The sequence below is a fragment of the Neurospora crassa genome, linkage group III (genome assembly GCF_000182925.2).
Source record: "Neurospora crassa OR74A linkage group III, whole genome shotgun sequence".
Taxonomy (NCBI): Eukaryota; Fungi; Ascomycota; class Sordariomycetes; order Sordariales; family Sordariaceae; genus Neurospora; species Neurospora crassa.
Window position 1 is genome coordinate 3,036,321 of NC_026503.1, and position 27,484 is coordinate 3,063,804.

At 53.1% G+C, this 27,484-nt stretch overlaps 7 protein-coding genes and 1 non-coding gene across 8 annotated transcripts; 3 read left to right on the forward strand and 5 right to left on the reverse strand.

Annotated features, from left to right (window-relative positions):
- Positions 1 to 158: 158 nt before the first annotated feature.
- NCU16667 (hypothetical protein) lies at positions 159 to 3,893 on the reverse strand (the record flags this gene model as incomplete). The annotated part of the gene is made up of 7 exons (XM_011395744.1): positions 3,485 to 3,893; positions 3,264 to 3,386; positions 2,817 to 3,204; positions 2,537 to 2,756; positions 2,162 to 2,476; positions 1,620 to 2,105; positions 159 to 1,538 (listed from the first exon to the last, which is right to left on the reverse strand). The coding sequence occupies exons 1-7, from the start codon at positions 3,642 to 3,644 to the stop codon at positions 159 to 161; spliced, it is 3,072 nt and encodes a 1,023-aa protein (XP_011394046.1). The 5' UTR covers positions 3,645 to 3,893.
- A 135-nt stretch (positions 3,894 to 4,028) lies between these two features.
- Positions 4,029 to 7,218, reverse strand: NCU16668 (hypothetical protein). Its single transcript, XM_011395745.1, has 2 exons — positions 6,655 to 7,218; positions 4,029 to 6,592 (listed from the first exon to the last, which is right to left on the reverse strand). Exon 2 carries the CDS (start codon positions 6,580 to 6,582, stop codon positions 4,507 to 4,509), a length of 2,076 nt encoding a protein of 691 aa, XP_011394047.1. The 5' UTR covers positions 6,583 to 6,592; positions 6,655 to 7,218; the 3' UTR covers positions 4,029 to 4,506.
- Positions 7,219 to 8,152: 934 nt separating this feature from the next.
- On the forward strand, positions 8,153 to 9,564 carry NCU00218 (ADP-ribosylation factor family protein). Its single transcript, XM_951510.3, has 5 exons — positions 8,153 to 8,386; positions 8,456 to 8,583; positions 8,665 to 8,810; positions 8,893 to 8,973; positions 9,052 to 9,564. Exons 1-5 carry the CDS (start codon positions 8,328 to 8,330, stop codon positions 9,181 to 9,183), a joined length of 546 nt encoding a protein of 181 aa, XP_956603.2. The 5' UTR covers positions 8,153 to 8,327; the 3' UTR covers positions 9,184 to 9,564.
- Positions 9,565 to 10,028: 464 nt separating this feature from the next.
- NCU00219 (hypothetical protein) lies at positions 10,029 to 16,745 on the forward strand. Its single transcript, XM_951511.2, has 3 exons — positions 10,029 to 10,705; positions 11,042 to 15,891; positions 15,954 to 16,745. Exons 1-3 carry the CDS (start codon positions 10,567 to 10,569, stop codon positions 16,443 to 16,445), a joined length of 5,481 nt encoding a protein of 1,826 aa, XP_956604.1. The 5' UTR covers positions 10,029 to 10,566; the 3' UTR covers positions 16,446 to 16,745.
- A 372-nt stretch (positions 16,746 to 17,117) lies between these two features.
- On the forward strand, positions 17,118 to 18,644 carry NCU00220 (hypothetical protein). Its single transcript, XM_951512.2, has 2 exons — positions 17,118 to 17,335; positions 17,424 to 18,644. The coding sequence occupies exons 1-2, from the start codon at positions 17,299 to 17,301 to the stop codon at positions 18,146 to 18,148; spliced, it is 762 nt and encodes a 253-aa protein (XP_956605.1). The 5' UTR covers positions 17,118 to 17,298; the 3' UTR covers positions 18,149 to 18,644.
- Positions 18,645 to 18,707: 63 nt separating this feature from the next.
- NCU15237 lies at positions 18,708 to 18,792 on the reverse strand. Its single transcript has one exon. It is a non-coding gene; the product is annotated as a tRNA-Ala (tRNA).
- Positions 18,793 to 19,002: 210 nt separating this feature from the next.
- Positions 19,003 to 21,889, reverse strand: NCU00221 (hypothetical protein; the record flags this gene model as incomplete). The annotated part of the gene is made up of 4 exons (XM_011395488.1): positions 19,003 to 19,052; positions 19,237 to 21,159; positions 21,389 to 21,424; positions 21,571 to 21,889. The coding sequence occupies 4 exons, from the start codon at positions 21,887 to 21,889 to the stop codon at positions 19,003 to 19,005; spliced, it is 2,328 nt and encodes a 775-aa protein (XP_011393790.1).
- A 539-nt stretch (positions 21,890 to 22,428) lies between these two features.
- Positions 22,429 to 25,879, reverse strand: NCU00222 (hypothetical protein). Its single transcript, XM_011395489.1, has 2 exons — positions 25,507 to 25,879; positions 22,429 to 25,306 (listed from the first exon to the last, which is right to left on the reverse strand). The coding sequence occupies exons 1-2, from the start codon at positions 25,543 to 25,545 to the stop codon at positions 22,958 to 22,960; spliced, it is 2,388 nt and encodes a 795-aa protein (XP_011393791.1). The 5' UTR covers positions 25,546 to 25,879; the 3' UTR covers positions 22,429 to 22,957.
- Between the last annotated feature and the right edge of the window lie 1,605 nt (positions 25,880 to 27,484).

Here is a 27,484-nt window from a genome sequence, read left to right on the forward strand (position 1 = left end):
TTTCTAACCGAGTGAGCAGCGATTTGTTTACTTTACAACCTTTCCCCCCTGAATGAGTCCACAGCTTCCCCCCCCTTGAGCCTCAACGCCAAGAAACGCCTATGCAAGGACAATCTACACCACGTCGTATGCTATTGCCGTAAAAGGGGTGCGCAAAATCAGAGCACATTATCCCAACCACCCGTACCAGTCGTGGTGCCAGTGCCAGAATTCCCCGCGTCGTCGGTAAGAAGCATCCACGCATCACCATCGTCATCTCCTCCATGCCCCCCAACTGTAGCAGTCTCATGATTGCAATCGCCATTGGCATTACCATTAATGCCATCAATATTCCCAAGTAGAGGGCATTTGCCAGTACAGGTATTGATGTTGTTCCCAAGGTCGTCGTAGTTGCAGTTGTTGCTATTGCTGTTGCTGTTGATGTTGCTATTGCTCAAAAATGAGGGATTGACCACTACGTCTGTCAAGCCTAAATCGATCTGACCTATCCCTCGCATCCCTCCCACTTCTCCCTTTTCGGTGATGTTGGAGAAAAGGTCCATGTTGGTCATGTCCTCTAGCGGGGTATGTTGGTTAGGGTCGAAAACAGGGATGCATGAAGGTTCAGTACCGGTACTGTTATCGGCAAACATCGCAGTGGATGAATCGTTCACACTTCTGTGAGGAAGCCGGATTACCGGCGGGGAAGTGTCGCTGTTGGATTTCATTAAATAGGGAGGTCCCACACCAGTCGCGGGTCCCGGGCCCCAGCCGTCGTTGAACTCGTCACTGCTTTCGGTGGTGAAATCTGGTGGTACTGCTGCTGTAGGCTGACGATGTCGATACTGAGAGGGGAGCGCGGAGCTACCGAACTTGAACAAGTCGGAAAGGTCGATGCGTTCGAGAAAGGGCTGCTGTTCCTGATGGATTCGTCTCCGTTTGGCTTCCGGTGCGAGACCAGGACCGCTACTTCCGCCGCTAGTTCCTGTAGTGTCACCATTTTGGCCTTGCCTACCCGGACACTGAATACCACCACTACAGGCACCAAGCTCACACTCCGGTGGTGGTGCGACTCCCGCCGCAGCCCCCCCGTTTTCGTTCAGACTGCCACCACAGGCTTGCGCCGCCGTCACTGCTATCCCACATCCACCACCACCACCACCACTCCAACTTGCTTCTTCGGGTATGATCCTACCTCCACCCCCCATAGACATCATTCTCGGGACCACCGGCCTCCCATCGTTTTTCGTATACTTTGACACAGCCGTTCTCCCCAGCAGGGGAATCCCGTTGCTACAATCTCCATACCGCTTGATGTTGGGTAGATTAAAGAACGCACTGACATCGTTTTGCTCAATATCGAGGAGGAGCTGGTTGAGGTAGGCACGTGTGATGATGTGTTGCCGACCGATGGACTCCATACAATTGACGATGAATTCGAGCTCAGGAGCCACCCAGGGCGGGAGCGGAACTGGCGAGGGGGATGTGAAAGTTTCTCTTGCGAGATCGATATAGACTGTGGAAGCGCAGTACATGGAGAGGGCTACCAGGGGGGTTTTCTGTAATAGAGTGAAGTGTCATTGTTAGTAAACGGACTGCCAGTGGTGGCATGGAGAAGTACGTCAAAGAACACTTCTTACGTAAGGGCTCATGGTCTCTCTAGCCAACCTCATAATATTCACGATTTCTCTCGCAGCATTCAGTCTCCTCACTCTACTCCTTTCACCTAGCCGCTTGTCGAGCGCATACTTCTTTACCGCGTCGCAAGCAGCGCTATGCAGGCAGAGTACGGACGCGTGTAAACTCAAATTAACCTGCAGCGCCACCGTTTCCGTGATGTTGGTGGGCAGTCGAAACTTGTCGGGTAAGAACATGAAGGCATCATCCAAATTGTTATCGATCTCGCGATGGCGTTTCCAGTAAGGACCGTCTTGAAGGTCGTCGGGCCGGTCCGATACCTTTGATCGGTGGACATGGTTGAGTAGTTCGTTAAACAGATAACCTATGACGGCCATGCTAGCGAAGGAGGAATAGGAGGAACCACCAAAAGCTTCTTGGAGCGTGGGCGAGACTTCGTAAGAGCCTGTATTAAAGGCATCTTCGGAGGCAGGAAGACGGGTTGTGGTCTGCTAAGGCATTAGTTCTGAAACCTCGACCGATCCCGTCAAATGGATATTCTTACGTCTTTTACATCAATCATGATGGGCCACCTAGTGTTCATGGTGATATGGACGTTAGCGCAGTAGGCACCCCAGAATGTTCTTCGACGTTCTTCTAGTTCAACCCAGCTCTTGGGAGGAGGCAAAGCGGGCACATCAGAGTCTTCTGCATCTTCTGAGGGGTCATCGAGTCGGTGAAGACCCAACATGTGCACAAGTCTGGCACATCTTGCGGCAGTCATTGCGGCCCTGGTAAACAGCATACTGCGGGCCTCATTAATGGCGGTTAAAACCAAAGCTTGGGCATGATGAAGCGTTAAAAAATGCTCGCCCAGTCCCTGGACATTTCATACTCAGTTTGGGAAACATCCGGCTAGAACCCCAGAGATTTGACTGACCTTTAGCTCATCAGCCTCCAAGTACTGACGAGTACGATGATAGAAGACATCATAATAACGGTCGTACATGGGATGTCCCTTTGCCGCATTTGCCCAGATTGCGTATTGTAAACACATGGGCGGACGCATGTGAGTGGGTGAGTAGAATGCTCGCATGTAGTTTCCCGGGTGAACAATGGGCACGATCTTTGGCTTCCGAAAATGGAAGAACAATCGATGTCTTCACATCCCGTTACTTTAGCATAATCTTTCAGATGGGATGATTTAGGGAGAAACTCACAGATCCTCGATCATGTCGATAGGTGGTAGCCCCTCGAATCGTCCCAGCTCAATGAGATCGTCACTGAAGCCTCCAATTCCAGTCCCTCCTACTCGTGGTGCATCAAAAGGTTGAGGTGAGTGTGGTCGCTTTGACGAAGTTGCTCTGTCAGGTGCCGGGGCAGCCTCCACATGGCTAACGTTTTTAGACGCTGATTCATGAGATGCAAAGCCAAACGAGTAGCTGGCTCGCTCAGAGCCCGACACTATTTCCTCCGATAGTTCATCCAAGCTAGTGGTAGCACTCATCTTATCGAGGGCAGCAGTAGCGCTCGCATCATCACTTGCACCCTGGTTATCAGGGCCCAAGGACTGCTTGGTGACACTTCGAATGAGGCCTTCCACTTGAGCTATCGTTGACAATGTTAGCTGATTTAGCCTGTGTGTCGGACAAACGGAAATGACTTGCCCAATCTCTCTTCGAGTTCCTTCACATTTCGCCGCTTGAAGTTCGGTTTCCTCCTTGATTCAGGATACACACACTCTCCCCCTGCCGTCCCACATCGTGTACATATTGGCTTTATGCGGTCACCTACACCAAACAGTCAAATAAAGTTAGACGTTGAAAGTAGTCAGTGTGAGGGGGTTTCATAGGCGAGATGCGTCTAAGCTGCTGAACCGCATACTCACATTTCAGCTTTCGGCTCCGACATGTCATACATGCCAATGGTTCCAGATCTTGGTCTGATGAACCAGCAACTGGAGAGGTTTGTGCTGATTGTTGGACCCCTGATCCAACCCCCAACGTCCCTTCGGCTGTCGTCGTGGTATCCGTGTTGCCGTTGGCCATCTGATATTCGATAACCCCGTTATCCGTCCACTGCCCAAATCAGTCAAGCGTGCTTAGCTAATTCTCAGGGGTTGGAAAGACAATTCATCTATCGTAAACTCGCGGGTTTGATGCAAACAAGACGCCGAGAACAAACACCGGGCAACCGGGGAAGATGAATGATCCCGAAGGCCGATTCAGATTGTTGCGACACGTTACAACCTGAAACTCCTCACCACAATGAAGCCGAGAGGGTTTGGTAAGGACAACAGCCTTCTGGTGGCTTCATCGCTACGGCTGACTTGACCCAGTTGGAGCCTGTGGAGGAATGACAGGGATTTCGGACTTCTTACGGGCAGCACTTGCCCCGATGACCGAAAGCGACCTAACAGCTTGGAGCAAGATCTGTTAATGCACTAACATTGACTTCTTCACACAATGCAGGACAGATGGGTTTCTGATGAGCAAGTAACAGAAAAGCAATCCCAACAGCGACCATAACAAGATTCAGAGTTCGACGGAACTACAAAGGTATTTGGGAACTTTTCGTTCGTTTCATATTGAATGTACTTAACCTCAGAAAGGCTAGATTGAGCATTGCTCCATCCACTAACTTCGAACTCGCCGATTTTACACGATAAGATCGTGAGCAAATGAAGTCATCTACTTCCCTTGTCAGCTGCTCATCCAAGCCTCATTAGGACATCTGTATCTTCTCAGAAGAGAGATGAACAGTGAAGGAAAAGAGAAATAAGGAAAGGGTTTGCAGATGCTGATGAAAGAAAATGGGAAGGAAATGATGAGAATAAAAGGAATCGAAGGGGCAATAGGACAATGACCAAGTGGGTTGAGGTGTGATACCCATTCGCCAATTCTGGTTGCCTCAGTAGAGTTGATCGATCCATGAAGGACTGCAGCAGGTATGTTCAAACACGACAGAATCCAACCAATGGCTAACTTGTCCTTCAACTTTTGGCGAGCGATATGCGGCTTCGAAACGGACTTTTTTCTTGAATCCGAATTTGGTTTCGAGGAGGTTATTCAACCACGCGATATCATCGGTTTGGTTTTCTTGACTCTCCATATTGTTGAATCCATTGTTGATGTCGAATCTGGTGTTGACAAGGTACTGCATGTAGATCTTGAACGTATAGCGGTCATGTTGGCAGGGAGCCGCGTAAGCAGGGTTGCGTGAAGGATCCCAGAAGTCGCACATCTCCTTTGATTTCGCGTTGAGTGAAACTGAGGCGAGAAGCCGATCCAGGAGTGCAGATCCGATCTTCTTGCGTCTCCAAGAAGTATGAACATACACATGGGCCTCAGCAGTGGCCCTACTGGTGCCCGTTTTACTGCCAGCCAAACCGGGCTTCCAAACTGAGAGGTACGCAAACCCAAGAACCAAGCCTTCTTGGAGATTCGAAGGGAGGACCTTCTGTTGTGGTTGATTTGACTCGAACCTAATGCCGTCTTTCAACGTGTCTACCCTAGCCGAGCCGCTGACGGCAACGATGAAGGGAAATTCGTGCCCATGGGTGTCCGTAAGGATTTTCTCAAAGTCCGCCGGTCCCAAAGGTGCAGAATCTAATTTCTGAACATCTTCGCTGTTGTAGAGGGATGCCACTGCCTCCATGTCGGAAGGTGTAGCAGGGCGCAAATGCATTGGTATCTGGGGCACAAATAAGTCCGCAATATTGACGTTGATTTGAACATTTGGTGGCTGGCGGCTCGATGGTGGAACCTCTCCTCGATAGTATTTCCCACCTCTCTTGGTCGCGAGCTTGCGCTTGCGCAGCAACTCCGATGACCAGTTCTTCTGACGCCATCGAAGTTCCGGGTCCTCTGCTTCGCTGACTCGAGTCTCAGGGTATGCGACAGGTGCGAGAAAGCATCCCGTTTCTGGATTGATATCACAATTGAAGTGATTGCGCTTAGATTTTAAAGATGCCTTTGCATCGGCAGTCACGTTTCGAATCCATGATTCTACCAGGTTTTGGTTGTAGTCTTCAGTTTGGAGGCCTAGATCGTAGTTTTGGCAATCATAAAAGTGACCGAACTGTATGGTGGGGTTGCCCAACTCGTTATTGAACCGGTACATGGGGACTTCAACGCCGATTTCGTTGCGAATATCCTGGGACATCTTCTGATTGACTTCCATGATTTGTTCAGGACCATCGCTGAAATCAAAGTCAGAGAGCGGCAGAGGGCTCCGTTGCGAGCCTGACCAGTCAAGCCGGCGAACAGGGAGTTCATGCTCCATGTAATCAACAGGCACCGGCGGGGGTCGGTGCTCTTGCGGTCCTCTTGACTTCCAACTGGTCTGAGGAACGTGCCATTTCTTCTCTGGTGTCCGATGTTTCTTTTCTGCTGCCCAGGGTTTCCTCTCCGTTGCCCATGGATTTTTCTGTGCTTGCCAGGGTTTCGTCTCTGCTGCCCAGGGGTTTGCAGACGCGTGAGCCTGATGAACGACGGCCTGGTCGCCCTTCAGAGTGTGTGGACAGGCACCCGAGTTCTGGTTACCAGCGCCAACTGGCTGATCGACTTTCGTGGCTTGTGGGCCCCATCCTGTCGGGGAAGTACTTTCCCATGCAGAGTTTTTGGGGTTGCCAGCTTGAGGAGTTGGGTTCAACGCAGCTCTGCTGGGTCCATCTTGGTTCGAAGTAGTATTGAGCTGCGCCTTTGGTTGCTGCTGCTGGCTTGGTCCTGGAGTGGCGGAAATCCTTGCCTTGCTGAGGTCAACAACTTTGCCGTTTGGGTCTTTGATGACAATGCGTCGACCTTGAGGAAGGTGCCCAAGGTGAGGAGAAACTTCTGGGCCTGGCTTGAGCTTTGGATTGAGATTTGGGGGGATGATAGCAAAGGGGCGTTCTTCTGTGCTTGGGGCAACTAAGGCAACCTGTTCTCCAGAATCGACCGTTTGCATGGCGGGAACCTCGGGTTTGGCTTGCTTTTCGCTAGTCATTTTCAATCCCCTGAATAAAGGGTAAAACATGGTTAGCATTTGATAAGCAAGCGTAGCACTGCACATACTCACTCTGTTAGGTGTCGGGAGGTTGATGGTCGCTGTCTTGATGCTCCATTCAGGCCGTGAAAGCTGCTTGCTTTGGCGATCGAACAAACCAGAATTGTAATTGATTGTTATACACCTTGGTACGGGGCAGGAGAAGTAGCAGGTAGGCGCCTGTTTGACACAGGATACCGTCGTGAGCTGGGGAAATGCCTTTGATGATGATGAGTAGGTGTTGTCGGATCGACGTCGAGTCCAATCCTCGGTATTCCTGCCGTAGGTCAAACTACTTCGACAGTTTACCAGCTCGTGTAGGGGCCTTTGACGGGCACTGGTTGGTGACGTGAACTTATGGTCGCAAATCCTTGATGCGAGGCCAGTAAAGTTGGAGTGGAAGTGCTCAGCTGCAAGAGGCAAGAAGTTCGGTAGTTCGCTAGAAGTGGAAGCAAGACGGAGGAAGTTGTGAGAGGGACGGTGTTGCGAGAGAGAGAAAGGAGGAGCCAGCGGTTGCAAGATTGCCATTTTAGAGCGGGGTTGAGCGTTGTAGGTGCGGTGGTGAATGGAAGGAGGTAAAACCTAAAGATGGGACGGCAGGTGCACCTCAAACAAAGTTGTTAGCAGCTGATTTTAGGCCTGGCAGATGGACCGTACCTTCCTTGTACTTGTGGTGAAGTGAAGTTTCCAGTGTTGGAAGGTTGGCGGAAGCTGGAAGGCGCCAACCTGAAAGATCCAGATTCAGTGACAATTGAGAATCCAATCACGGCGTCAATCACAAGCCCATGTTGTGGTGAATGTTCGAGAGTAGAAGAGAAGTGAAAGTGTGCATGCGGCCTCCACGATAAATCAACCCGTCTCTCATCCAACCTTTGAACTCTCCAAACCAACACAGCTCCCGTCAATGGAATTGAGCGGAGTTCAGATGACAACTTGTACGTCAATGAACATATCTGCGAACCTCAGGCAGTCCCAGGTCTCATAAGGTCAGTCAAGTGTATCGCCCTTGGATCTGTGTCTCTGTTTAGGTCGCATGCATGCTTTAGGTCTGTTGATGAAACTGGGAGGCTTGACTCGAGGTCATCAGCAATATTTTCCAATCTTGCCGGTCAGCTGAATTGTATGTGCTTCATGAATTGCAATTATACCAGGCGGATTGAATGTCTGCTTGTCATGATACATTTGATTCCGGGTTGTGGCCCCAATGTCCGAGGCCAACATGATGATTTCCAGAGAATGAGATGTTCACTCTCAAAGCACGCCCAATGTTTGATAACTTTGAGATATGATGGAATGAGTTATGCGTCGATACTTGTCTCTTGTTTCCACTTGCGACGTCCGTTGCGCGCGTCGAATCAGAGTGTCTATAGGATGGCTGAAGAGTTGACGTTGAAGGGTATCACGTGGGATCAGAAATCAAGTATCCGCGTACATGAAACGCTCGTATCTGATTGGGTCAAACATGCGTGGTGGTAAAGGTGGGGACGGGAATGCATGCAACAGCAGGGCAGCCGATGTTCATGTCCATCACCTGGAATATTCAACGGCGAGGCAGCTAGTACAGCCAGATTCGTAGAATTGGCAATAGCTAAGAAAGTTGGTTTCTTTCAGCAGTTCCGATCTTTAGACATCACTATACACGGATAGGCCGTGTAGAAAATTCACCGACTGCTTGGTTTTCGCATTTCGTTACCCCCGCCAACAAGATGCTGTCAATCCTAAGAAAAGCGAAGCTCAAGGACAAAGAGCTTCGCATCCTCATGCTGTAAGCAATCACATGCCTGCTTCCAGTCCGATTGCACTATGCGCAATTTGCTGACAGGTACCAACGCAGAGGTCTTGACAATGCAGGCAAGACGACGATTGTCAAGAAAATCATGAATGAAGATGTGAACACGGTCAGCCCAACACTCGGGTTCATCATCAAAACCATAGACTATGAGGGTTACAAGCTAAACATTTGTAAGTGGTAAATTCCTGTTACATGGGCACAGGTTTGGAAAAACTCATTGTGACCTATTCTAATCACAACAATCCGTATAGGGGATGTTGGCGGCCAAAAAACGCTGCGGTCGTACTGGAGGAATTACTTTGAAAAGACAGATGCGTTGATCTGGGTCGTTGATGCCACGGACAGGCTGCGCATCCAGGACTGCAAAGATGAACTCCACGGTCTGCTCCAGGAAGAGGTAAGTAATCCCCGCTCAAATATGATTTGTACTCCAGTCTGCCAATTTCGTCCATGTAATTGACCCAAATTTACACATCCAGCGACTGTCGGGAGCAAGCTTGCTTGTGTTTGCCAACAAGACCGATGTAAGGGGGTGCATGTCTGAGGACGAGCTGCGGGAAGTGAGTACCTATACTTGATGATCTTTTCTATGAATCTTCACATTGCGAAAGTAGTAATGCTGATGTGTTTCTCCCCAGGCTTTGCGACTCGATGAAATCAGGACGCATAAGTGGAATATTCTGCGGTGTAGTGCCATGACAGGCGAAAATCTCAAGGAGGGCTTGGCGTGGGTGGTTGAAGATGCAAAGGCTCGTCTTTTCCTGTACTAGGACAAAGAGCTGGTTAGTGGTTGGGATTGGTGGTCGGCAAGGCACGGGCCGTATCCGAGATGAGATGTGAGACGATGTTTGGTTTGTCTATTTTGCCGTGAGGATACGAGGCGATACATGAACAAGTCGGTTGGGAGATCTGTCGAGCAGCGGTCAGCCTTCAGGGGAAGCGAGCCTCCCTTTTGATCCCCTTGAGGTTCCGCGTCTTCCAGAAGGACGGGTCAAAGGTGGAGTACACAAACAAGAAGCGGTGATGGGTAGACATAAAACCGGACAAGTTGGTACCTGTCGATGAAAAGACCATAATGGACATTTTGATGTTGGATTTCCGACGCATGATCTGACTTTCCCAGTTTGAAACGGAGTTAGAGTCCGCAACGACTGATGGAAGCCTCGAAAATAGGATCTCTTCCAAGAACGTGATTGATGCGTGGAGGGCAGTTAGGCCGATATCGCCTTGCTTATAGTATAGATGAGACATGGGTTAACAAGGACGAGGGCATTCTGGGCTGACTTCGTTTCTTGGACTCGAAAATCAAGGTTCCATCTTGGGCTGAGCTTTGGGTCACGGCATGGCAGCCCGGCACGCGCAGCCCTGTCGCCGGCTGTTGCGTTGCTCCGTCGCTCTCTGTACCTGACGGTGCTCTGTTCGTTGTTGCAGCTTCAGTTACTTCCCGTCAGATGGCGCTCTCGGGGCATCGATTGGGCACCAGCTGCACAAATGGCATAGGATCCACCCTGTGGATTCATTGGAGGCTCGTGGAAAGGTGTGCCCCGCTCCCGCCCGCTGTGCATCCCGACACTTTCGTGCCTTGCGTGCCCGGGCATCCTTGGAGACGGAACACCTCAGTTCCCAAGAAGCAGCACATTGTACCGTAGCCGCCCAGGATTTCAGCTCCGCCTCCAGGGTAGACGGTCAACCCGACTGATTGATTCTTTCGTCCATTGTACATGTGTATTTCATGTTGACATCAAGCAATCTGAACTGACGGCCGTCATTTCTGACAGCGTGCCCGGGACATCCCTCCATCCCTTTTTCCCTCCACACCTTTCTCTCGGCCCCTCCTCCCCCCCCCTTTCGTATCCTTCCGCTTCCCTTCGGCTCCCTTCCGACGGCACCCCCTTTCGTTCCTTCGTTCGTCCGTACCACTCGGCTCCCGCCCACAATAGACAGCGACAGATAGCGACAGACAGCAAGCGACAGCACAAGCACGCCACTGTCAGGCATCGTCGCCCAGTCGTCTCAGTTCGGTTCCGCTCCTTCTCCATCTGCATACCTACGCATCGACTTGGATGTGTTGGTGTTGCTGGGAGTGGTCTGTTCTTTAAATAACGTTTATAATCTAATACTTGGGCCTTGTACCCCGGAGGTTACCAGCCAACATGTCTGACGAGGTTTCCGACTTTTTGCGCTCTGTCGAGCTGTTGAAAGGAAGACGTGAGGAAGAAGACGAGGCACGCTCGCGCGAGCTAGAACAAAAGATATTGGCGGAAAAGGCTGAGCGACAAGCAAGACGACTAGGTGTGTTTTCAATCTACTCTCTTATTACATTACTACAACTTCGTTGTTGCTCTCTCTCTCCATGTCCTAAGTAGGCGGGGAATTGCGGATCAGGCCAGGAGCTTCACAAGTTATACATACACGTCCAAGGGGCTGCTGCTGTTGCTGCTCATCACAGGGGCTGGTCGTTGCCCAATGTTCGGTGCTGTCTTGTTGATGTTGTTGTTGTTGTTGTCGATAACAAGATAGTCCGAATACGGGGCCAACGGGTGACCACATATGAACGAAAATGCAAAGAGAATGCGAGGCTTGACTTGACTGAGGAGGTCTGACTTATTTTTCGTCCCATGTTCACAGAGCGCGCAAGGTCTATCTCCCCTCAGAAATCGTCTCCGGCAAACACCCACCACCACCGCACAAGCATTGCTAGCATTGCCAGCACCATTCAACCCCCCGATGGCGTAGACCTGTCCGCGCCCGCACACGAAACTACTGGAAGCCCCCGAGCACACTCTGTCCAACTATCCGACCCCATGGAGCCCCTGTCGCTGGCTTCACCCACAAAGGAGAACGAGCCGCCGTCGTCGCCGTCGTCGCCACCGTCGTCGTCGACGCCCTTTGACTCGTCCGAACCAAGCAAGCGATCAAGCCAGATCCTCACCTCCCCTTCGGCTGCCATGCCCTCGGCCCGTCCCCTCTCCTGGCAGAGACGCCCTACATCTCAAGCTTCTGAGCGACCCAAGACTCGACCGTTGTCTGTTTACGCTGCTGAAAATGCGGCTGCCACTCGGGCAAACGCTGCCATTACCTCTCCCACAGAGGAACAGCCACCACAATCCGAGACAGCACAGGTGGAAGATGAGGATGCGGTCGACACCTCCGACTTGTCGCGCACCCAGCTTCCCGACATGGCCCAAGACGCCAGTGCGAACACCCCTGCCGCTACAGAACCAGAGGCGACACCCGCCCGTCAGAGCTTGCTCAATTCTCCTCTCATCACCAGTGCACCGCGTTTGGACCCTCCAACTGGAGATTCCACCCACGATGAGCCGGAGCCGCCTTCTAATCGCATGTCGATGATGTCTCCCAACAGCCGTGCCTCGCCTGCCACATCAAGAACTGGCTCTCCTACCAAGGGCTTAGGTGGATTTGTGCAGAGTGCCATGATGAAGCGCTCCGATAGTGTTAAGCGATGGAGCGTTAACTCGGCAGGCCTAGCGCGTGCCGAGTCAACTGCCTCGAATCGCAACAGTATCTTTGGACCTCAACTAGGCAGTCCCACCAAGCCGGACACTCAGCCGGATGCTGCGACCCAGGACGATTCTAATCCAAAGCCAGCATCGCGACCAGCTTCAATACCCGTTCCGAGCTACGAGGAAGATAGGCCAGTCACTCCTGCTCCGCTTAGCATCACCCCACAACCGTCTGCGACCGAAGCCAAGGAGACCAACACGGAAGGCGGAGAGGAGGAGAATACGTCGATACCCGTCAGCCCCTCCAAGACAATGGACCCCCGGAGATGGAGCCCCTCCAAGTCATCGAGCTGGCTTGAGGCTGCTCTAAACAAGCCCGAGTCACCAAAGACTAAGCCAGCCCCTAACGCCAACCAGCCGGCCTGGATGGTCGAGTTGAACAAGGCTAAGGCGCAAAAGACCGGTAACACCAGCGTTGATCTCTCACGCAGCGCCTCAGTCCCTCTGAGAAAGACCGAAGTCAAAACGGGTGGACTTATGCGGACTACCCCGGTTGGCTCAGGTCTCAAACCCTCCACTGGCCTGAGCATTTCTACGAGTGCGGCCGCAGCAGAGAAGCCCGCATTGAGCGGCTTGCGTAACGACCTTGTCAGCCCTCTCTTGAGGAAAGGAAGTGAAGATCCGGCGTCTTTGGCAAAGACACCCACCACCGAAGAGGCCAGCACTCCCGTTTTGAAGGATTTCCGGGCAAACCTGAAGTCGCGCGCCCCACCCTCTTCTGGTGCAGGCACCGAGGGTGAGGTGGATGAGCTCAAGAACGTCTTTGGTAAACTTCGGAGGGCTAAGACCGAGAAATGGGTGGCTCCAGACCCCCTCAAGGACAACATTCTACGAGGAAAGTCTTTGCTCAACCATACCGGAGGTCCCATGAGGAGTGAACGGAAAGATGAGCTCAAGGAGGCCATTCTCAAGAAGAAAGAGGAGTTTCAGAAGGCCAAGCAGGAGGGCCAGTCATCACCCACCAAAGCCGCCAGCCCTGTCGTTAGCGAGAAGGCAATCCCCGAGGCGCTTGCCAGGAGACTGGAACTTGGTCGATCTGGAAGCTTTTCCTCCAAGTCGGTCGATCTACCAAGCTCTGCTACTTCGGTCACGTCGCCGAGTGTAGCTTCTCCAGGCAGCATTCTGGACTTTGACCGGACGGGCCTTTTGTCGCCCAAGAGCCGAGAACTTACTGACATTGCAGCTCAGATCGCACCAAAGCCTACCACTGGCCTGGACAAGGAAGCTTCTGCGACCATGGAGGTGCAATCCACAACGCCCAAGGCAGTCAACGTTCCAGGACGCCTCAGCAAAGTGGGCGGCTTAGCCGACAGGTTCAACCCTGCCTTGGCAGGATTGTTGGCCAAAGGCCCTCCGGCAGCCGCTTCAGGGGCTAGTAAGGGATCTGGTGCAGCTGACGAGGAGACTACACCCAAGCCTGGACCCCAGTTGACGCACATGACGAAGAATCGTGCCCGTGGACCTAGGAGAAAGGCGCCGACTTCCGTTCTCAAGCCAGCTGAGGATAACGAGGAAACACTTGTAGTAGAGTCACCGCCTGCTGCGAAGGAGGCTGTTTCTTCTCCTATCGAGGAGAAGCAGGTCACGCCGACCATGCCAAAGCCAGAGTTCATCACTCGTGTTGACTCTAGGGCGTCTGTGAAAAGCCACGGCCATCAGCGTTCTGGGAGTGTCGCCGACCTCGTCAACTCTTTCAAGACAAAGGTGGCGGAGGAGCCTAAGCCAGCTGAACAGCCCAACACTGCTGATCTTCCCTCCCGTTCACCTACAAAGATTACTCGCGGCCGTTCAGCGACCAAGGTTCTCGAGCAAGCTACCGTGTTCGCCGCCTTGAATCAGCAGCCTTCAGAACCCGCTGAGCCCAAGAGCGAGATGGCTTCCGCGTCACCTGCTCGCCCGGCTCTGAGTCATACTCGTTCCAAGTCAAAGGTCCACGAGCAAGCAGCTCTATTCACAACACTGAACCGGCAACCATCTGAAGCTGCCGAGCCTACCAAGCAACCGGTTACCCAGTCGCCCGTTCGACCGGCGCTCAGTCATACCCGCTCCAAGTCCAAGGTACAGGAGCAAGCTGCTGCTTTCGTGAACAAGATGAAGGCAGAGCCGACTGAGCGTAGTGCGGAGACCTCGCCTGTTCGACCCGCGCTGGGACATACTCGTTCGAAATCCAAGGTCCATGAGCAAATCGCTGCTTTAGCTGCGGCCAGCCAAAAGCCGTCTGATGCTGCTGCCGAAACAGCTCCCTCCACGCCTACATCGATCCGGGGACGGTCTCGCGCAAAATCAATTGTTCAAGAGAAACTGGCTGCCCTTGCCACAGCCGACCACCAAATGAAGCCTGCGGAGCCTGAGGCAGACATGGCCGCCCAGTCTCCCTCCCCAAGAAAGCTTGATATGAAAAGAATGTCTAGGTTCCTTGATGAGCAGACTCAGCCAATTCTGAATCCCGAGACCGAAAAGACTTCACGGCCGTCTTCCCCTGTCAAACAACGGGCTTTCCCCGATTTTCCTCGGACTTCGTCAACGAAGGACGTCTCGCCGGTAAAAGACACCAAGGTCGACTCGGAACCAGTCGTGTCCGTCAAGGCTGGCTCTGCGCTATTTGGAGGCGGTGCTAACGCGGGTCTGCCTCAAGTAACCACGAAACCTACATCGCCTCCCCCGACCGAGCCTGCTGCCGCCACGACCACCTCTCTTCCTCCCCGTGGTCCAGTCAAGACGCCGACTCCCGAGCCTAGAACGGAACTTCCACCAAGACTGCCTCTTTCCGCACTGTCGAGCCCCTCTTTCACTTCGTCTCGCAGACCTTCTGTGCCTGAACAGGCCCCTACCCCAGAGCCCCAGCCTCAGCCAGAGGTGCAGTCACCGCCGCCGCCAAAGGTCCCTCCCAAAAGTGCTAGGCCGTTGCCCGCAACCCCAGAAGCCGAGGCTCCGCCTGTGCCCCGCAAGGACAGCATCCCGCTTCCTTCTCTCCCCAACTTTGATTTTCAGCAGCAACCTCAGCCACGACCTCAGCAGCAACCTCAGCAGCAGCAGCAGCAGCCACAGTCACCCCAGCACCAGCAAACTCAGCAACAGCCACACGGTCTCCGACATACGAGGTCGGCATCAAAGTACGGCTCAGATGCCCAGGCACTGTTGAGTGACTTCTTTGGTACCGAGCGTCCTCGTCGTCGCTACATGGCCGACGCCGCCGACGTGATCATGCGGCGGCCAAACCCTGGCTTCCGCATTCAAACCCAGCGTGCCCAGCTTTACCAGTTCGCCGCCGATGGCAAGAAGCTGCCCGTTCCCGCCCACCGCGAGCGTATTCTCTTTGAGCGGGAGATGTACCTCTGCACCCACACCTTCACCAACGAATCGGGCAAGAAGGTCAGCGAGGTGTACTTCTGGGTTGGCGACGAGGTTCCCGAAGCGGTCACTGACGACGCCCTGATGTATGCCGCGCGTGAAGCCAGAACGTTTGGTGGCAAGCTGGTCAAGATGGTGCAGGGCAAGGAGACCAGCGAGTTTATGCAGGCGCTAGGCGGTATCGTCATCATTCGTCGCGGTTCCAGCAATAAGTTTGACTCGCTCGCGCAAACCATGTTCTGTGGCAGACGCTTCCTTGGACAGGTAGCGTTTGATGAGGTAGACTTTGCGCCTTCGAGCCTGTGCTCTGGTTTCCCTTACCTGATCACCAAGCAGGGCAAGTGCTACTTGTGGAAGGGTAAGGGGTCGGATGTGGATGAGCTTGGCTGTGCTAGACTCGTTGGTATGGACTTGAGCCTAATGGGGGAGTTGGAAGAAATCGAGGAAGGATTTGAACCGCCGAACTTCTGGAGGGATATCTTCGGGGGTGAGGGACCGGGCGTCCGGCCGATGAGCGCGGATCATTGGAGGCTGAAGCCAAATTACGAGAAGTACTGTGGGAGACTGTTTTGTTCGAATGCCAATGCCTCTGGCAAGGATCAGGTGAGTTTTTAATCTGACCTTCCCCGTCACTGATAATTCAACATGCACTAACGCAACAACAGATCGTCGAGATCTCTCCGTTCAAACAAACAGACCTGCTCTCCACAAACATCTACGTTCTCGACGCCTTCTTCGAAATGTACATCATCGTCGGTGCTCGCTCTCAGGACCAATACGCCTCCTTCCACAACGCCCTCGACTTCGCCCAGGAATACTCTATCCTCGCCGCCGGCATGGAAGACCGTCCCTTTGTCCCTATCTCCACCGTCGTATTGGAGGGTATTCCCAGAGACCTCAAGAGCGTATTCCGCAAGTGGTCGGACTCACTCAGCCCAACCATTATGAACCACCTTGGTGGTAATGTAACCGTCGGCGGTGGCAGTCCGCCTGCTGATGTCAGGAGCCCGGGAAGTGTCAGGAGTTTCAGCAACTCTAGCATTATGAGTCAGCATCCGGGACAAAGTGGCCAGACTCAACAGGGCCCGGGGTTGAGAAGAGGGAGGAGTTTGAGGATCGTGCCACTTAACCAGGCGCTCAAGGCTCTGCAAGACTAGGAGAAGGCAGAATCTGAGTCGAAATGTCTGTTGTGAGGGATCTATAGGGGACAGTGTATGAGTAATCTCGAAGTGTGACAAGGGGCAGCTGAAACGGTATATTTGTCTTGGCTTGTTGGAGTTTATTGACGGAAGATATCAAAGGCAAAAGGGAAAGAAGCATAAGTCGGTTCGGTTTGGGGCTGCATTGTGATGCGTAGCATACTAAAAGGCGGTTCAAGACCTGGAGTGGAAAGCTAGACATACACACACTACACCGGGTCGCAGCAGTTGCATAATTTACTTTGTTGAAGCCTTCGAGGAGCGTTCCATCCTGGTGATTTCTGTATGTCGGATTGACGGTAATGTGTGAAGGGCTGTTGTGTGCCGAGTTGTTGCCACTTTGTTGCTACGGCAACACAACGGTCATTGTAACACAGAGGGGGCAGCGGGAAAAGCACACTCTCGTCGGCTCTTGCTGTATGCGAATACTCATAATGTACTCAAAGTCTAGGTAATTACTTGTAGTTGTAGACCGAAAGCGGTGATACCTATTCACATGTTAGTTGATAAGCCTAACAAGTCGGATCCGATAACGATAGCCTTGGGCTGCCCATGCAACAAGCGAATCACCTCCGCATATTGGGGGGTATCCTGACCCACATCAGTGCACTGAACGTCACCACTGGACCTTGACAACAGCAGTCGCTTTTCCCAAACCTAACCACTTTTCTTTCGGCATCGCTTTCGGAGCAGAGAGCTGCCACATCGACGCGAAGAAAGCAATGTCTTTCAAACCTTGTTCATTCACCCGAGTCACAATCGCATCCTAATCCACTCTCCAAAACATTTATTCACAGATAGCCATTTCACCATGGCGCCTGTAACCGCCACTCACCAAGAGGCGCAGGGTGCGTCTCTCCCCCATTCTGTCCTTCCGGAGCCATCCAACTCCCTCATGAGATTTCTTGACTAACTCCCCCTTTTCCCTTACCATAGAGTCCGTCAAAAATGTAATCCAAGACCTCCTAAACCTCATGGTCCAAGTCTCCCAATACGACACCAACCCTTCCTCGAGCAACAACAACACGCCCACCAGCTCCCGAGCCAGCGGCGGCGGCGGCGGCGGCGGTGGGGGACACGCCTCCTCACGCGACATCATTGCCCAATCCCTCCAAACCCTCGACGCCTCCCTCCTCTCCGTCTACCGCACCGCGAACCTCCTCCCTTCCTCCCCTTCCTCCGGCCCTTCCAACAATCAACCCCAGCAGGGAACCACCGAACTCGAACGCGCCGAAGCCGCCCAATTCGCCTCCACCTTCAACAACACGCACAACCCGTACGCGCCCCATGTGCACCAACCGGGCCCGCAGAACCCAGGCATTCCGATCCCGCTGATTACGTACGTCGAGAACGGACGGAACCCGGACGTGTACACGCGCGAGTTCATCGAGCTGGTGCGTAGGAGCAACCAGCTGATGCGGGGCAAGATGCACGCTTTTAGGGATTTCCGGGACGTTCTCGCGGGCGAGATGGAGGCGGCGTTGCCGGAGCTGAGGGAGGATATCAAGCGGGTGGTGGAGGCGACGGGAGGGCCTGGGCCGGCGGAGGGAAGCGAGGAGAGGGCCAGGGAAGGGGTGGTGGGCAGTTTGAGTGCTGGTGGTGAGGGACAACAGGGACAAGGGCAGGGACAACAGGGACAAGGGCAGCAAAGCGGGCAGTAGGAGTGTGCTTCGCTGGATGCTCTATCACCGATCTCAGAAGAGTGAGGTGCGGACCGTGTGGACGGTCTAATTGGAAGAGACAGTTCCAACCGCTGCGAAAGAGGAGGGGGTCAATCTTTCTGATTGCTAATCTGGACCTTGCCGGTGCATATGAGGGTTTACATGGTTTTTTTGCTGGGTAATGGCGTTCAAGAAAACAAAAGGAACAAAAGGGATTAGGCGTTTTGCGTGGATTTTCTTGAGGCAATGGGTTTATCGTGGCATGGCGTGCGCATGAAGGGGTTCACAAAGGATTGTGGATAGGAGGCACAGTATGGACGTCAGGTGGAATGCTCATCAAGAAGGAGGCTTTCGAACTTCAAGGGAATTTAATCTTTTTAATTGCCCAATCCCGGTGCTCGAGTCAAAAGCGAAACCAGTAACTAATTTCTAACCCCCAGCAGACAACCAAAGGACAGGGCAACCTCTCTCTCTCCTGCCTTTTCCTCATGTGAAGGTGGCAATGCCAAAAAGAATATACTAGCAGTGGGGTTCAAAAAGGGGAATTTTCAAAAAAGAGTGGACGAGCTGGGAATCGAACCCAGGACCTTTCGCATACAGATGAGTATGCTAAGCGAACGCTCTACCAACTGAGCCACACGCCCTATGTGTGCTTTGTTATTGGCTGATTATGCTTTCAGTGCCCAAGTACGCAAGGTCTCTTTGTCTGAGAGACAGCATACTGACAAGGAGGATGACCAGCATAATCACAAAGGACAAGGACACTCGCTGGTCAGATTCCTGTAATTGATTGTTTATCAATAACTACAACCTAAAGCTACCTATAAAGATACTTTTTTGCACCAGCAAACAAATCAATCTTTCAACTCACCCGCACACACATCAGCTACCTCCAGGTAGCTACCTGTACCCAATCTATCATCATTGTCTTCCAAACAACCTCTTCAACTCAGCATGCACACTCTTCCGCTTCGGCAGCCTCTTTACAGACATCCCAGCACCTGACGCCCAACTGGTATCTGCCGTCATCATCTTTCCAGCGCTCGGCGTCCGAGTCTGAGTCCAATTACTACCCCTGAGACCCGTACCTCCTCCTTCTCCTTTCTCCTCCCTAGTTTCCGTGCCAGGAGTGGATTCCGGCGATGAGGTTGCTCCTTCTGTTTCTTTGGCACTGGTAGAAGCAGCGGTTACCACCGGTTTCCCGATAGTTGGTTCCCCCTTGCTGTTGTTCCTGGTCAGTTTTCTTTGGACGGTGATGTTAAGTGGAGTGGGAGATGTGGGACCGTTGGGCGAACTGTTGTGGGTACTACTGTATGGTAGGCTTCTCGGCGGCAGAGTTGGTGACTGAGGTGACTGAGAGTGGGATGTGAAGTGGTGATTTTGTCCATGATCATGCGCCCCTTCCCTGCGCAGAGAGTGCGATATCGACCGGCGGATTGTTGCTTGTCCGTTTGTAGTCGGATACGGCTCTGCTGGATGAAAGGACTGCCCTACTCCTACACCTTCTCCCTCCCCCTCATCAAAAGCCCCTTCTCGACGTATGGAATGTGACACAGACCTCCGGATGGAGGTTCTTTCTCCAATATGGGATGATGACTGCAAAAACGACGACGGTGGTTGAGAAGTCGAGTACACCGAAACCTGATTTGCCAGAAAGTCACTCTCAGTTTCTCCCGAAGATGTGTTGTTACTGAGTTGACTCTCCCACCCCCTCGTGATAGCGCTCACACCAGGTCCACCTACCCGAATCGAGCGTACCGATGACCGAGTCACCTGTGCCGGGGAGGAAGAAGGAAGAAGACTTGTTGAAGCCTTGACGGGCTGATACCGCTCCAGATACTCGGAGCTAGTTGATACAACAGGTATCGAAACCGTTGCGGAGCCCATCCGGTTGATTTGGGATTTTGGCCCTGCCTGGCCACTTCTCCAGATCTGGATTGGCTTTGGCATACTTGCTGCCCCAAGCTCGTGGGTTTGTGCTCTCTGCTGTCTTTTTGCTAGGTTGTTTGATTGAAGATGAGGAGGAGAAGAGGGAAAGCCAGTGTCGGAGCTGGTGGGAGTCAGTGGACGATAGGGCTGTTGGAGGACGCGTAGGAGAGGGAGTGGTTGGTTTGTAGGTGTGTGGCGCTGGTCTTTGCTTGCGATGCCTCTTTCGAAAATGGTGGCGACGTTTCGGACGGATGAAGGACGAGACAGGGTTTCTGATTGATTGTTGCAAGAGGAAGTAATGGGATTTGAGGAGACATTGGAGTCTGTTGAGGGCCATGAGTCTCTGGCTGAGTTTTCGGCTGAGTTTTTGGTCGTTTCCTTGGGATGGCTGGAGGACATAGAAGGGACGATGAGCGGTTGTTCGCTCACGAAGGAAGTACCGGTGCGAAGATTAGGAGTTCGTCGGCCAAGGACTGAGGAGGGCCGCGATAAAGCATCGTCGGACGGCTCTGGGCTTGTTGCGCGGGGTGATATCGCGCCTGATTGTCGACGGATGAGAGCATGAGTAGCTGCCGGCTGAGGTAGCGTTTGGATAACCGTAGCAGTAGACGAACCCTCGGATAATCCTTGACTGATGGGTCGCGGCGTCGAAATTGTCTCTCTGGACTTATCATGCCTCGAGTTGATAGTCCCGGTTTTGTGATCGAGATGTTCCCGCGCTCCAGTCTGCATCCAATCCGGTATCGGCTTCATCAGACCCGGTCTAAACGCCTCTCGACCAACAGGATCAAAGATGTTGACGTAGATAGTCTCGGGTTTGTCTGAGCCAGAGCTTGAAGCCATCTCTTCTCTGGTCAATGAACTGTCATCCACCGCGCCCCTCCTCAACGACGATAAACCACCCTTACCACCATTTCTAGCCTTCTCTTTCTCTTTCTTCCTTTCCTTCTCCTTATCGCCCTCCCGCATTTCCCACCTCTGTCTCGTCAACCCTCCATCTACTCTATCAATCCTCTCCAACCCCTTCTTCACCACAACCTTCTCCCTTTCCTCCTTGTCCCCATCCCCAAGCCCCTCTTCTCCTTCAACCTCAACCAAACATCCCTTACACAGCGGCACCTGATCAATCTCTCTCCCCCCCTTCCTTCCCAACATCTCTCTTCTTCCCATTTCATCATTATTCCTCAACTTTGCATCGCCATCTCCCCAAGCCTTCCCAAACCCAACCTCGGGCGGTCTCACCACCCTCTTACTCCCGCACAACAAACACCCATAACACGCTTTATGCCAGAAACACCAGCCCAGACTCACGCACTCCTCTCCGCGCAGAACCACTTCGCCACACACCTAGTAGATGGACAGGTCGATTATGGCGCGGTAGCAGGGGGGACAAGCTGGTCTTGGTACTATTTTCCAGCTGCCTCTTCCATTGGAGGTGGTGCGATGGAAGATGTTCCGATCGGAAGAAGGGTAGGGATGCCAACAGAAGGTACAAGTGAATGATGGTTGTTGTTCTGGGGGTTGGCTGCTGGTCGCTGCGGTGGTGGAGGTGGCGGTGGTGGGAACAGAAGGGTTGGGGATGCCGTTGCCGCCGCTGTTGGATCTTGGCTGGGATTTGGGGGTTGAATCAGGATGGTTATGAGTCGCTGAGTCGATGGATGAAAATGAAGTGTTGAAGGAGAAGGAGGAGGAGCGGGAAGGGGGTTTAGGGGGGTTTGCGTCTCGGGTTTTTCTTGTCGAGGGTCTTCGTTGGATGTCGAGGGGTTGGCGCAGAGGGGGTTGCCGTGGTTGAGGATTAGGAAGGGAGAACATGGCGACCGAAGTTGGGAATCGGAGTGGTCACCTGCCATTGAAAGGGTTATTCGTTGGTGAGGCAGAGGAAGAGAATGACAGTATGCGCCTGGGCGAAAACATCAACGTTATAAATGAAGAATGGGTTCACATCTTTTGTCGCTCGAACTCCAGACAAGAATACCTTGGTGGTAACAGATCCGAGAACAAATGTCTGTTGAGCGTACGGTGAGGTGACCTAGCATGTATGTTGAACTCGCTACCGAATGGGTTTGGGTTTATGGATGCTGGGTACCTTGGATATGGAATTCGACGAATAGGCTGAAAATGAGAGTTCAAGATCATCGGGCAAAACAGATGCGCTGACGGGCTTCTCACTGAGAACTGAATGGCATGTGGCCCCAGGGGGCATCTCCAACTGGAAGCCTCCATGTCAGCTCGTGTCTTTACAGCAAACTTCGGGAAAGACTGACCGACATCAACATTGGCAAGAGCCCCCTGCACATACAATCACATACCTACTTACCAGCAACAGGCATGGCCGGAAGGAAGGAGCTACTCAAGGGTAATGGAAAGTACAATATTTCAAGCCGGCTGGGGTGATCCTCAACTGGAACCTATATCCACACTCCAGCAAGACTCGCTAGAGAAAACAGCCACACAAGGAAAGAACCGGCAAAATATAAAAGCCTTCTCCCACTTGTAACCATGTCCATATACACATCAACTCCATTACCAGCCAACGCCCTTTCTCCCTCTAGAATGACAGATAGAGCAATGTGAAAATAAGACCAGCACCACGGCTAGCTAAACAGATACATAACATAGTCATGCGGGCTCTCCACTGGACGTAGGCCGAAGCAACCATGAGAGAGAGCAAAGGGTCAAAACCCATGAGTACAAAGTAAGAAAATCGATACAGACTGCCAACCCAACCGTATGTAAGAATCCAAGTGGGAATTGGGAAATCAGTGATAGTACCAGTCGTAGCAACAACGATTTAATCGAGCCGTAACTCGCAGTGCTGATGCCAACCCAAGGCAGCAATAGTCAAGCCTCTCAGTCGAAAGGCATGCGCCGGTCTGTCCCTTACTTACGGTTCTTTGGCCTGGCGAGCTGTTCCAACCTACTAAGACTGATCTTAGCTGCCGCCTTCTTGACCGGACTTCTGTGTGAGTCTTTCTCTTTGCTGGCAGTAGTTGCCGAAGCAGTGGCCGTCTTCCGGGCGCCAGCAGCAAGACTCTTCCTAGCGTCGAGATTCTTACGAGGGCTCACGGGTGCAATGCTCTTCCTGGAGCCGTTCGTCTTGACCGGCGCTGCAGCCGGCTTCTTGGCACCAGCGTTGGCCCCAACCAGTCTTGGGGCAAGAAGCGCGTCGCCTTCCGGTACCGGTTCCTGCTTTTGTCTCTTCGAAGCGCGCTCGGCCATCTCCAGTTCTTCTTCATCGGTGCTGACACGGTTGCGTTTCTTGGTGGCGAGACCGTGTGGCAGAGCGAGGTAGATGGGCGATGGGTCCGCTGGGGCCTCATTTTCCTTGTTGTGGGACAATACCACGGGTGACATCACCTCCTCTGGGTCGGGGAAGCTACCGGGCATGCTAGACTCGGTCACAGTCGGGAGGAGAGATGGGCGAACAGGGCGAACGGTCGATTGCCCCGGGGAGGCACCGAAAGATGGGCGGGGCACGCTGTCAAAGTTGAGGGTGCGTTCACTGCGGAACGAGAAGGAGTCCGAAGCCGACGATGCCTCGACTGTTGTGGAGTCAGCCTTGAACTGCTTCACAGCAGAAGGCTCCTGAACCGAGCGGGCTTTGGCCTCCTCGGTAACATCGGGGTAGAGAAGGCCCCGGTCGAGTTGTTCCTCGCGCAGAATGGCGTCCAAAGAAGGGTAATAGACTTGGCCAGGTGCCTTGCGGGGCTGGGACTTGGAAAGAGCCTGCTTGACGGGAGAGGGGGATTTTAGCGCTTGAGCGACAGTGGCGCGCTGCGTCTCAGGAGTGAATGCCACGTGCTTGGCCAGGCTCCCGCCTGGTGTAGTCAGATGAGCGGAGGTAGCGGTCTCCTCTGTACGCGACGCAGTCGGGGTTTTGGACGTGGGTGTTTTGGAACCAAAAGAGGCGGGCAGAGGGATCTTTGTCATGGTGCTAGCCGTGATGCTCCGCAGAATCGACTTGGCGCTAGCAATTCGGCTCGTGGGAGTCTTGACATCAGCCCGGGGTGTCTGCTGGGGTGTCTGGGCTTCCTTTTCGTTGAGCGTCTCCATCTCCGTGTCGATTTGTTGCTTGATCTCCTTGCTGGCCTGCTTCTCAGCCTGCTTCTCCAAAGGCTTTTTGGGTTGGTGCTCGGATGGCTTCGCGGTATTCTTGACAGGTTCCTCCTTGAGGGTGGGAAGTTTGCTTGCAGTGGTAGGTCGAGGCAGCGCACTCTGGATCGATTTAGCGGGGGACTTGAACAGCGACTGTCGTACCGGGGTTCTTGCGCCTGTTGACCGGGCAAGCGAGGATCTTGTGGGGCTCATAATGGATTGGCGGACAGACTTGGGTCGAGGAATGGTCGAAGCAGTCGCAGTAGAAGCGGGCTTAGGCTTGGGAATGGAGCTGGCGGCATCGTGGATGATGGCACGACCCTTGGAGACGTCGTCCTCCTTGTTTTGACGAAGACGCTTCGCGGGCGATCGGCCCTCCTCGTCCTCATCCTTGGCCTTGGCGGTAGAAGATGTCGGCGTGGGCTCCTTGGAGCGACGGCTTGGGTCGATGTCGTCGAGATTTGCCTTGGACTGAGATCGCTTGACGCCCTTCTTGAGAGGATCGGGAACGCGGCCCTTTTGAGCCCGGAGGACGGAGGGGTGGTTCTCGATCGAGTCCATCTTCTTGAACTGAGCCATGTGAACTTCGCTGAAGCGACTTGCTTTGCCGGTAGCCTTTGCGATCTTGCGGTTGGCCTGTTCCTCCTTTTCCCTTTCGGCTTCGCGCTGGCGGATCTCGTCTTTGTACTTCTCGGCTTCCTTGCGGATGTCCTCCATCATGCTCTGGGCTTGCGTACTGAGGGCTATGCCGGCTGCTGATTGGGCGACACGGCGGAAGGTGAAGTCGGACTGGGGGACCGAGATTTTTGTGGGAGTGGACTGGGCGATGGGGGGGAGGTCATCGTCACGGTTGGTGGTTGGCTTGATGTCAGTAAACCCCAAGCGCAAGCCAGACGAAGGGGCGTGAGCCATGGTCGGATGAACTTTGCTGGGATGCATCTCGGACATGGGCAACTTGACGGGCGATGACTTGCCCGGGGTCCTTGGGACGCGCATTGGTGACGAGGCTGCGGCGTGACTCTTGCGGCGTCGAGGCGCGGGGAGGGTTTCTGGCTCGGCGCTCTGGGTTTCGGAGACGGACTGAAGGGTAGACGTCGATCTGGATGAAGATTCTTTGACGGGAGACTCTGGCGCCTGGGATCGGAGCGGCAAGGTTAGCACACGCACGGAGGGTGTTGGCGACGGCGACGGCGACGGTGTTGGCAGAGGTGATGGTCGTAGTAGCGGCGGCATGGTAGCGATACAACAAGTAGGGCAACATGGGCAAGACAAGTAGATAGTATCGCGCTGCTTGTTTGATGTTTGTTTACGCGAACAATTGGAGGAGCACGTACCTGGGACAGGCTTGCTAATCGTGCAGAACGGCGCGTCATGGTCTGTAAAAGATGGTGGCAATGCTGGCCAATGCAGAGATTCGCGACGATTGTCGAAGTGCCCTGTTTCTTTTTTGGTGCGTGGTGTGATTTCGGTTGGAATGCGCAAGGCTTTGATGAGCGACGATGGGGGGATGGAATATGCGAAGAAGGCTAAGAGAGATTGAGACGTGTAGGGGTGGAGATGATGTCAGTCGCCGATCAAAGAAGGGCGGGATGAACAGAGGAAGTCGATGAAGTGGAGGAGGAGTCGAGGTTGGGCTGAGCGAGGCAAGCGAAAGCAGCAGCCCAGCGTGGTGCAGTGGGGTGGGTCGATTCCGTTTGTTGTTGTTGCTCGCTCGCAGTCTTGGGTTTGGGTTTGGGTTTGCGGGACTGGGGACGGATGCCGTCAGTGTAAACAAACCACTGCACCGTGGTTGCACAGTGAGAACCGGTCAAAACACTGTTTGTACTACTAGAGGTAACTGAAGTTCATCCAACGACGGACTGGAACGCAACTTCCATTTCGAATTCATCTCGAACGAACTGAAGCCCCGGGCCATTGCAGATGTACCTTCCTATCTTGGACACTTTTCACTTTGACTTGAGATTTCGCAAGATCACTGCAGTCTTTTCTCTTTCATCTGAGTCAGTCGTTCTTTCTCTCTTCAACCCGAACCTTGAGCTCTCGTCATTTGGTTTCATCCAGTCACCTCGCAAAGAATTTACAACCACCAAAGCGGTGGACCGGAACGAATTCTGCGGTTCCATTCTCAGCCCATCTGATCAAAGGCAGTCACTTATCGACATCGTTTTCGCTGTCATCCGAATGTCGTAAACCTCGATTTCCCGCCAAAGAGGCACCGCCGTCATGGCCTAGCAACACATGGACACGAGTGATTACTGTCGCGACCGAATATGGGCATCAAAATAGCAGAGTTAAGAAAAGCATCCTTTCTTTCACTTGTTCGAACAGACACTTGGGACAGGTTTCATCTCCTCATGACCAGCAACGGAGCAGTATGGCCTTAAGAACCGGACACCACCACATCCAAACTACTTCATATATCGAATTGATCTCCTCGAGAGACGGTCATAGGGCCCCGAGGTCGAAACTCGAACAAGACATGGTAGGATAGACAGTAAGTCGCCTGGCTCCATGACCAGCTTGCTCACAGCCTCTCGTCCACCCTTTACATTCAGCAGTTGGATCGATCTCCTGCCATTGTCAACAGCCCTTGGTGGAATGGGTTTTTTTTCCTTCCCCTTCCATCACTTTGGCTGACCTGCGAATACGTCTGGCGAGACCGTCTCCTGTGCCACACATGCACGTTCGGCAACCCTTCAACCTTTGCGCTACATACATCGCACACATGCAATGCCATGTCAGACTATATCTGGGGTTGTGGCATGCCTCATGGTCAAGACCAGTTCTTTCACTGACGGCTTTATGGTAAGAAGGGCCAGTATCTACATATTCACACATACATCTCCAGGCTTCTAGTCTACTCCGAAACCGCAATCAGCCAGCCATACACTCAAGCAACACCAACCCAGCTAGTGTGAATCACCGGCTTCCTTTAACTTGCACCACTTTTTGAACAAAATGTTCCATCACCTCACGACCTCAAGGCCTGCAGACGGTGGTCTCCGTCGCATCTCGCCCAATGTGCATGCTAGATGTCTGTGATCAGCACCAACCTTACAACCCGCGCCAGCGTCAGATACGCCACATACGTGCCAGCGCGGGTTACACTGAAAGATCTCTCGGGTCGTGCGCTGTGTCAATGTTGGCAGTGCCGCAATTCCTCAGTGGTTCATCACACGCAGGATCGGTTGATGAAGATGATGAGTGACGACACAGTCACTTCGCTGACGTTCTAGTCCTGCGCAAGTTTTACCCAAAGAAAAATCGACGATGTTGCGGCTAATCCTGCCCGGTTCTAATAATGCTAAAATA

Bases quoted from the DNA above. Each gene is read 5' to 3' on its own strand.
- NCU16668 (XM_011395745.1), bottom strand. From the start codon at position 6,582: ATGACTAGCGAAAAGCAAGCCAAACCCGAGGTTCCCGCCATGCAAACG.
- NCU00218 (XM_951510.3), top strand. From the start codon at position 8,328: ATGCTGTCAATCCTAAGAAAAGCGAAGCTCAAGGACAAAGAGCTTCGC. The intron at 8,584-8,664 runs GTAAGTGGTAAA...CAATCCGTATAG, and splicing joins GGGTTACAAGCTAAACATTT to GGGATGTTGGCGGCCAAAAA. The intron at 8,974-9,051 runs GTGAGTACCTAT...GTTTCTCCCCAG, and splicing joins CTGAGGACGAGCTGCGGGAA to GCTTTGCGACTCGATGAAAT.
- NCU00219 (XM_951511.2), top strand. From the start codon at position 10,567: ATGTCTGACGAGGTTTCCGACTTTTTGCGCTCTGTCGAGCTGTTGAAA. The intron at 10,706-11,041 runs GTGTGTTTTCAA...CCATGTTCACAG, and splicing joins GCGACAAGCAAGACGACTAG to AGCGCGCAAGGTCTATCTCC. The intron at 15,892-15,953 runs GTGAGTTTTTAA...ACGCAACAACAG, and splicing joins ATGCCTCTGGCAAGGATCAG to ATCGTCGAGATCTCTCCGTT.
- NCU00220 (XM_951512.2), top strand. From the start codon at position 17,299: ATGGCGCCTGTAACCGCCACTCACCAAGAGGCGCAGG. The intron at 17,336-17,423 runs GTGCGTCTCTCC...CCCTTACCATAG, and splicing joins CACTCACCAAGAGGCGCAGG to AGTCCGTCAAAAATGTAATC.
- NCU00222 (XM_011395489.1), bottom strand. From the start codon at position 25,545: ATGACGCGCCGTTCTGCACGATTAGCAAGCCTGTCCCAG. The intron at 25,307-25,506 runs GTACGTGCTCCT...CTCCGATCCCAG, and splicing joins GATTAGCAAGCCTGTCCCAG to GCGCCAGAGTCTCCCGTCAA.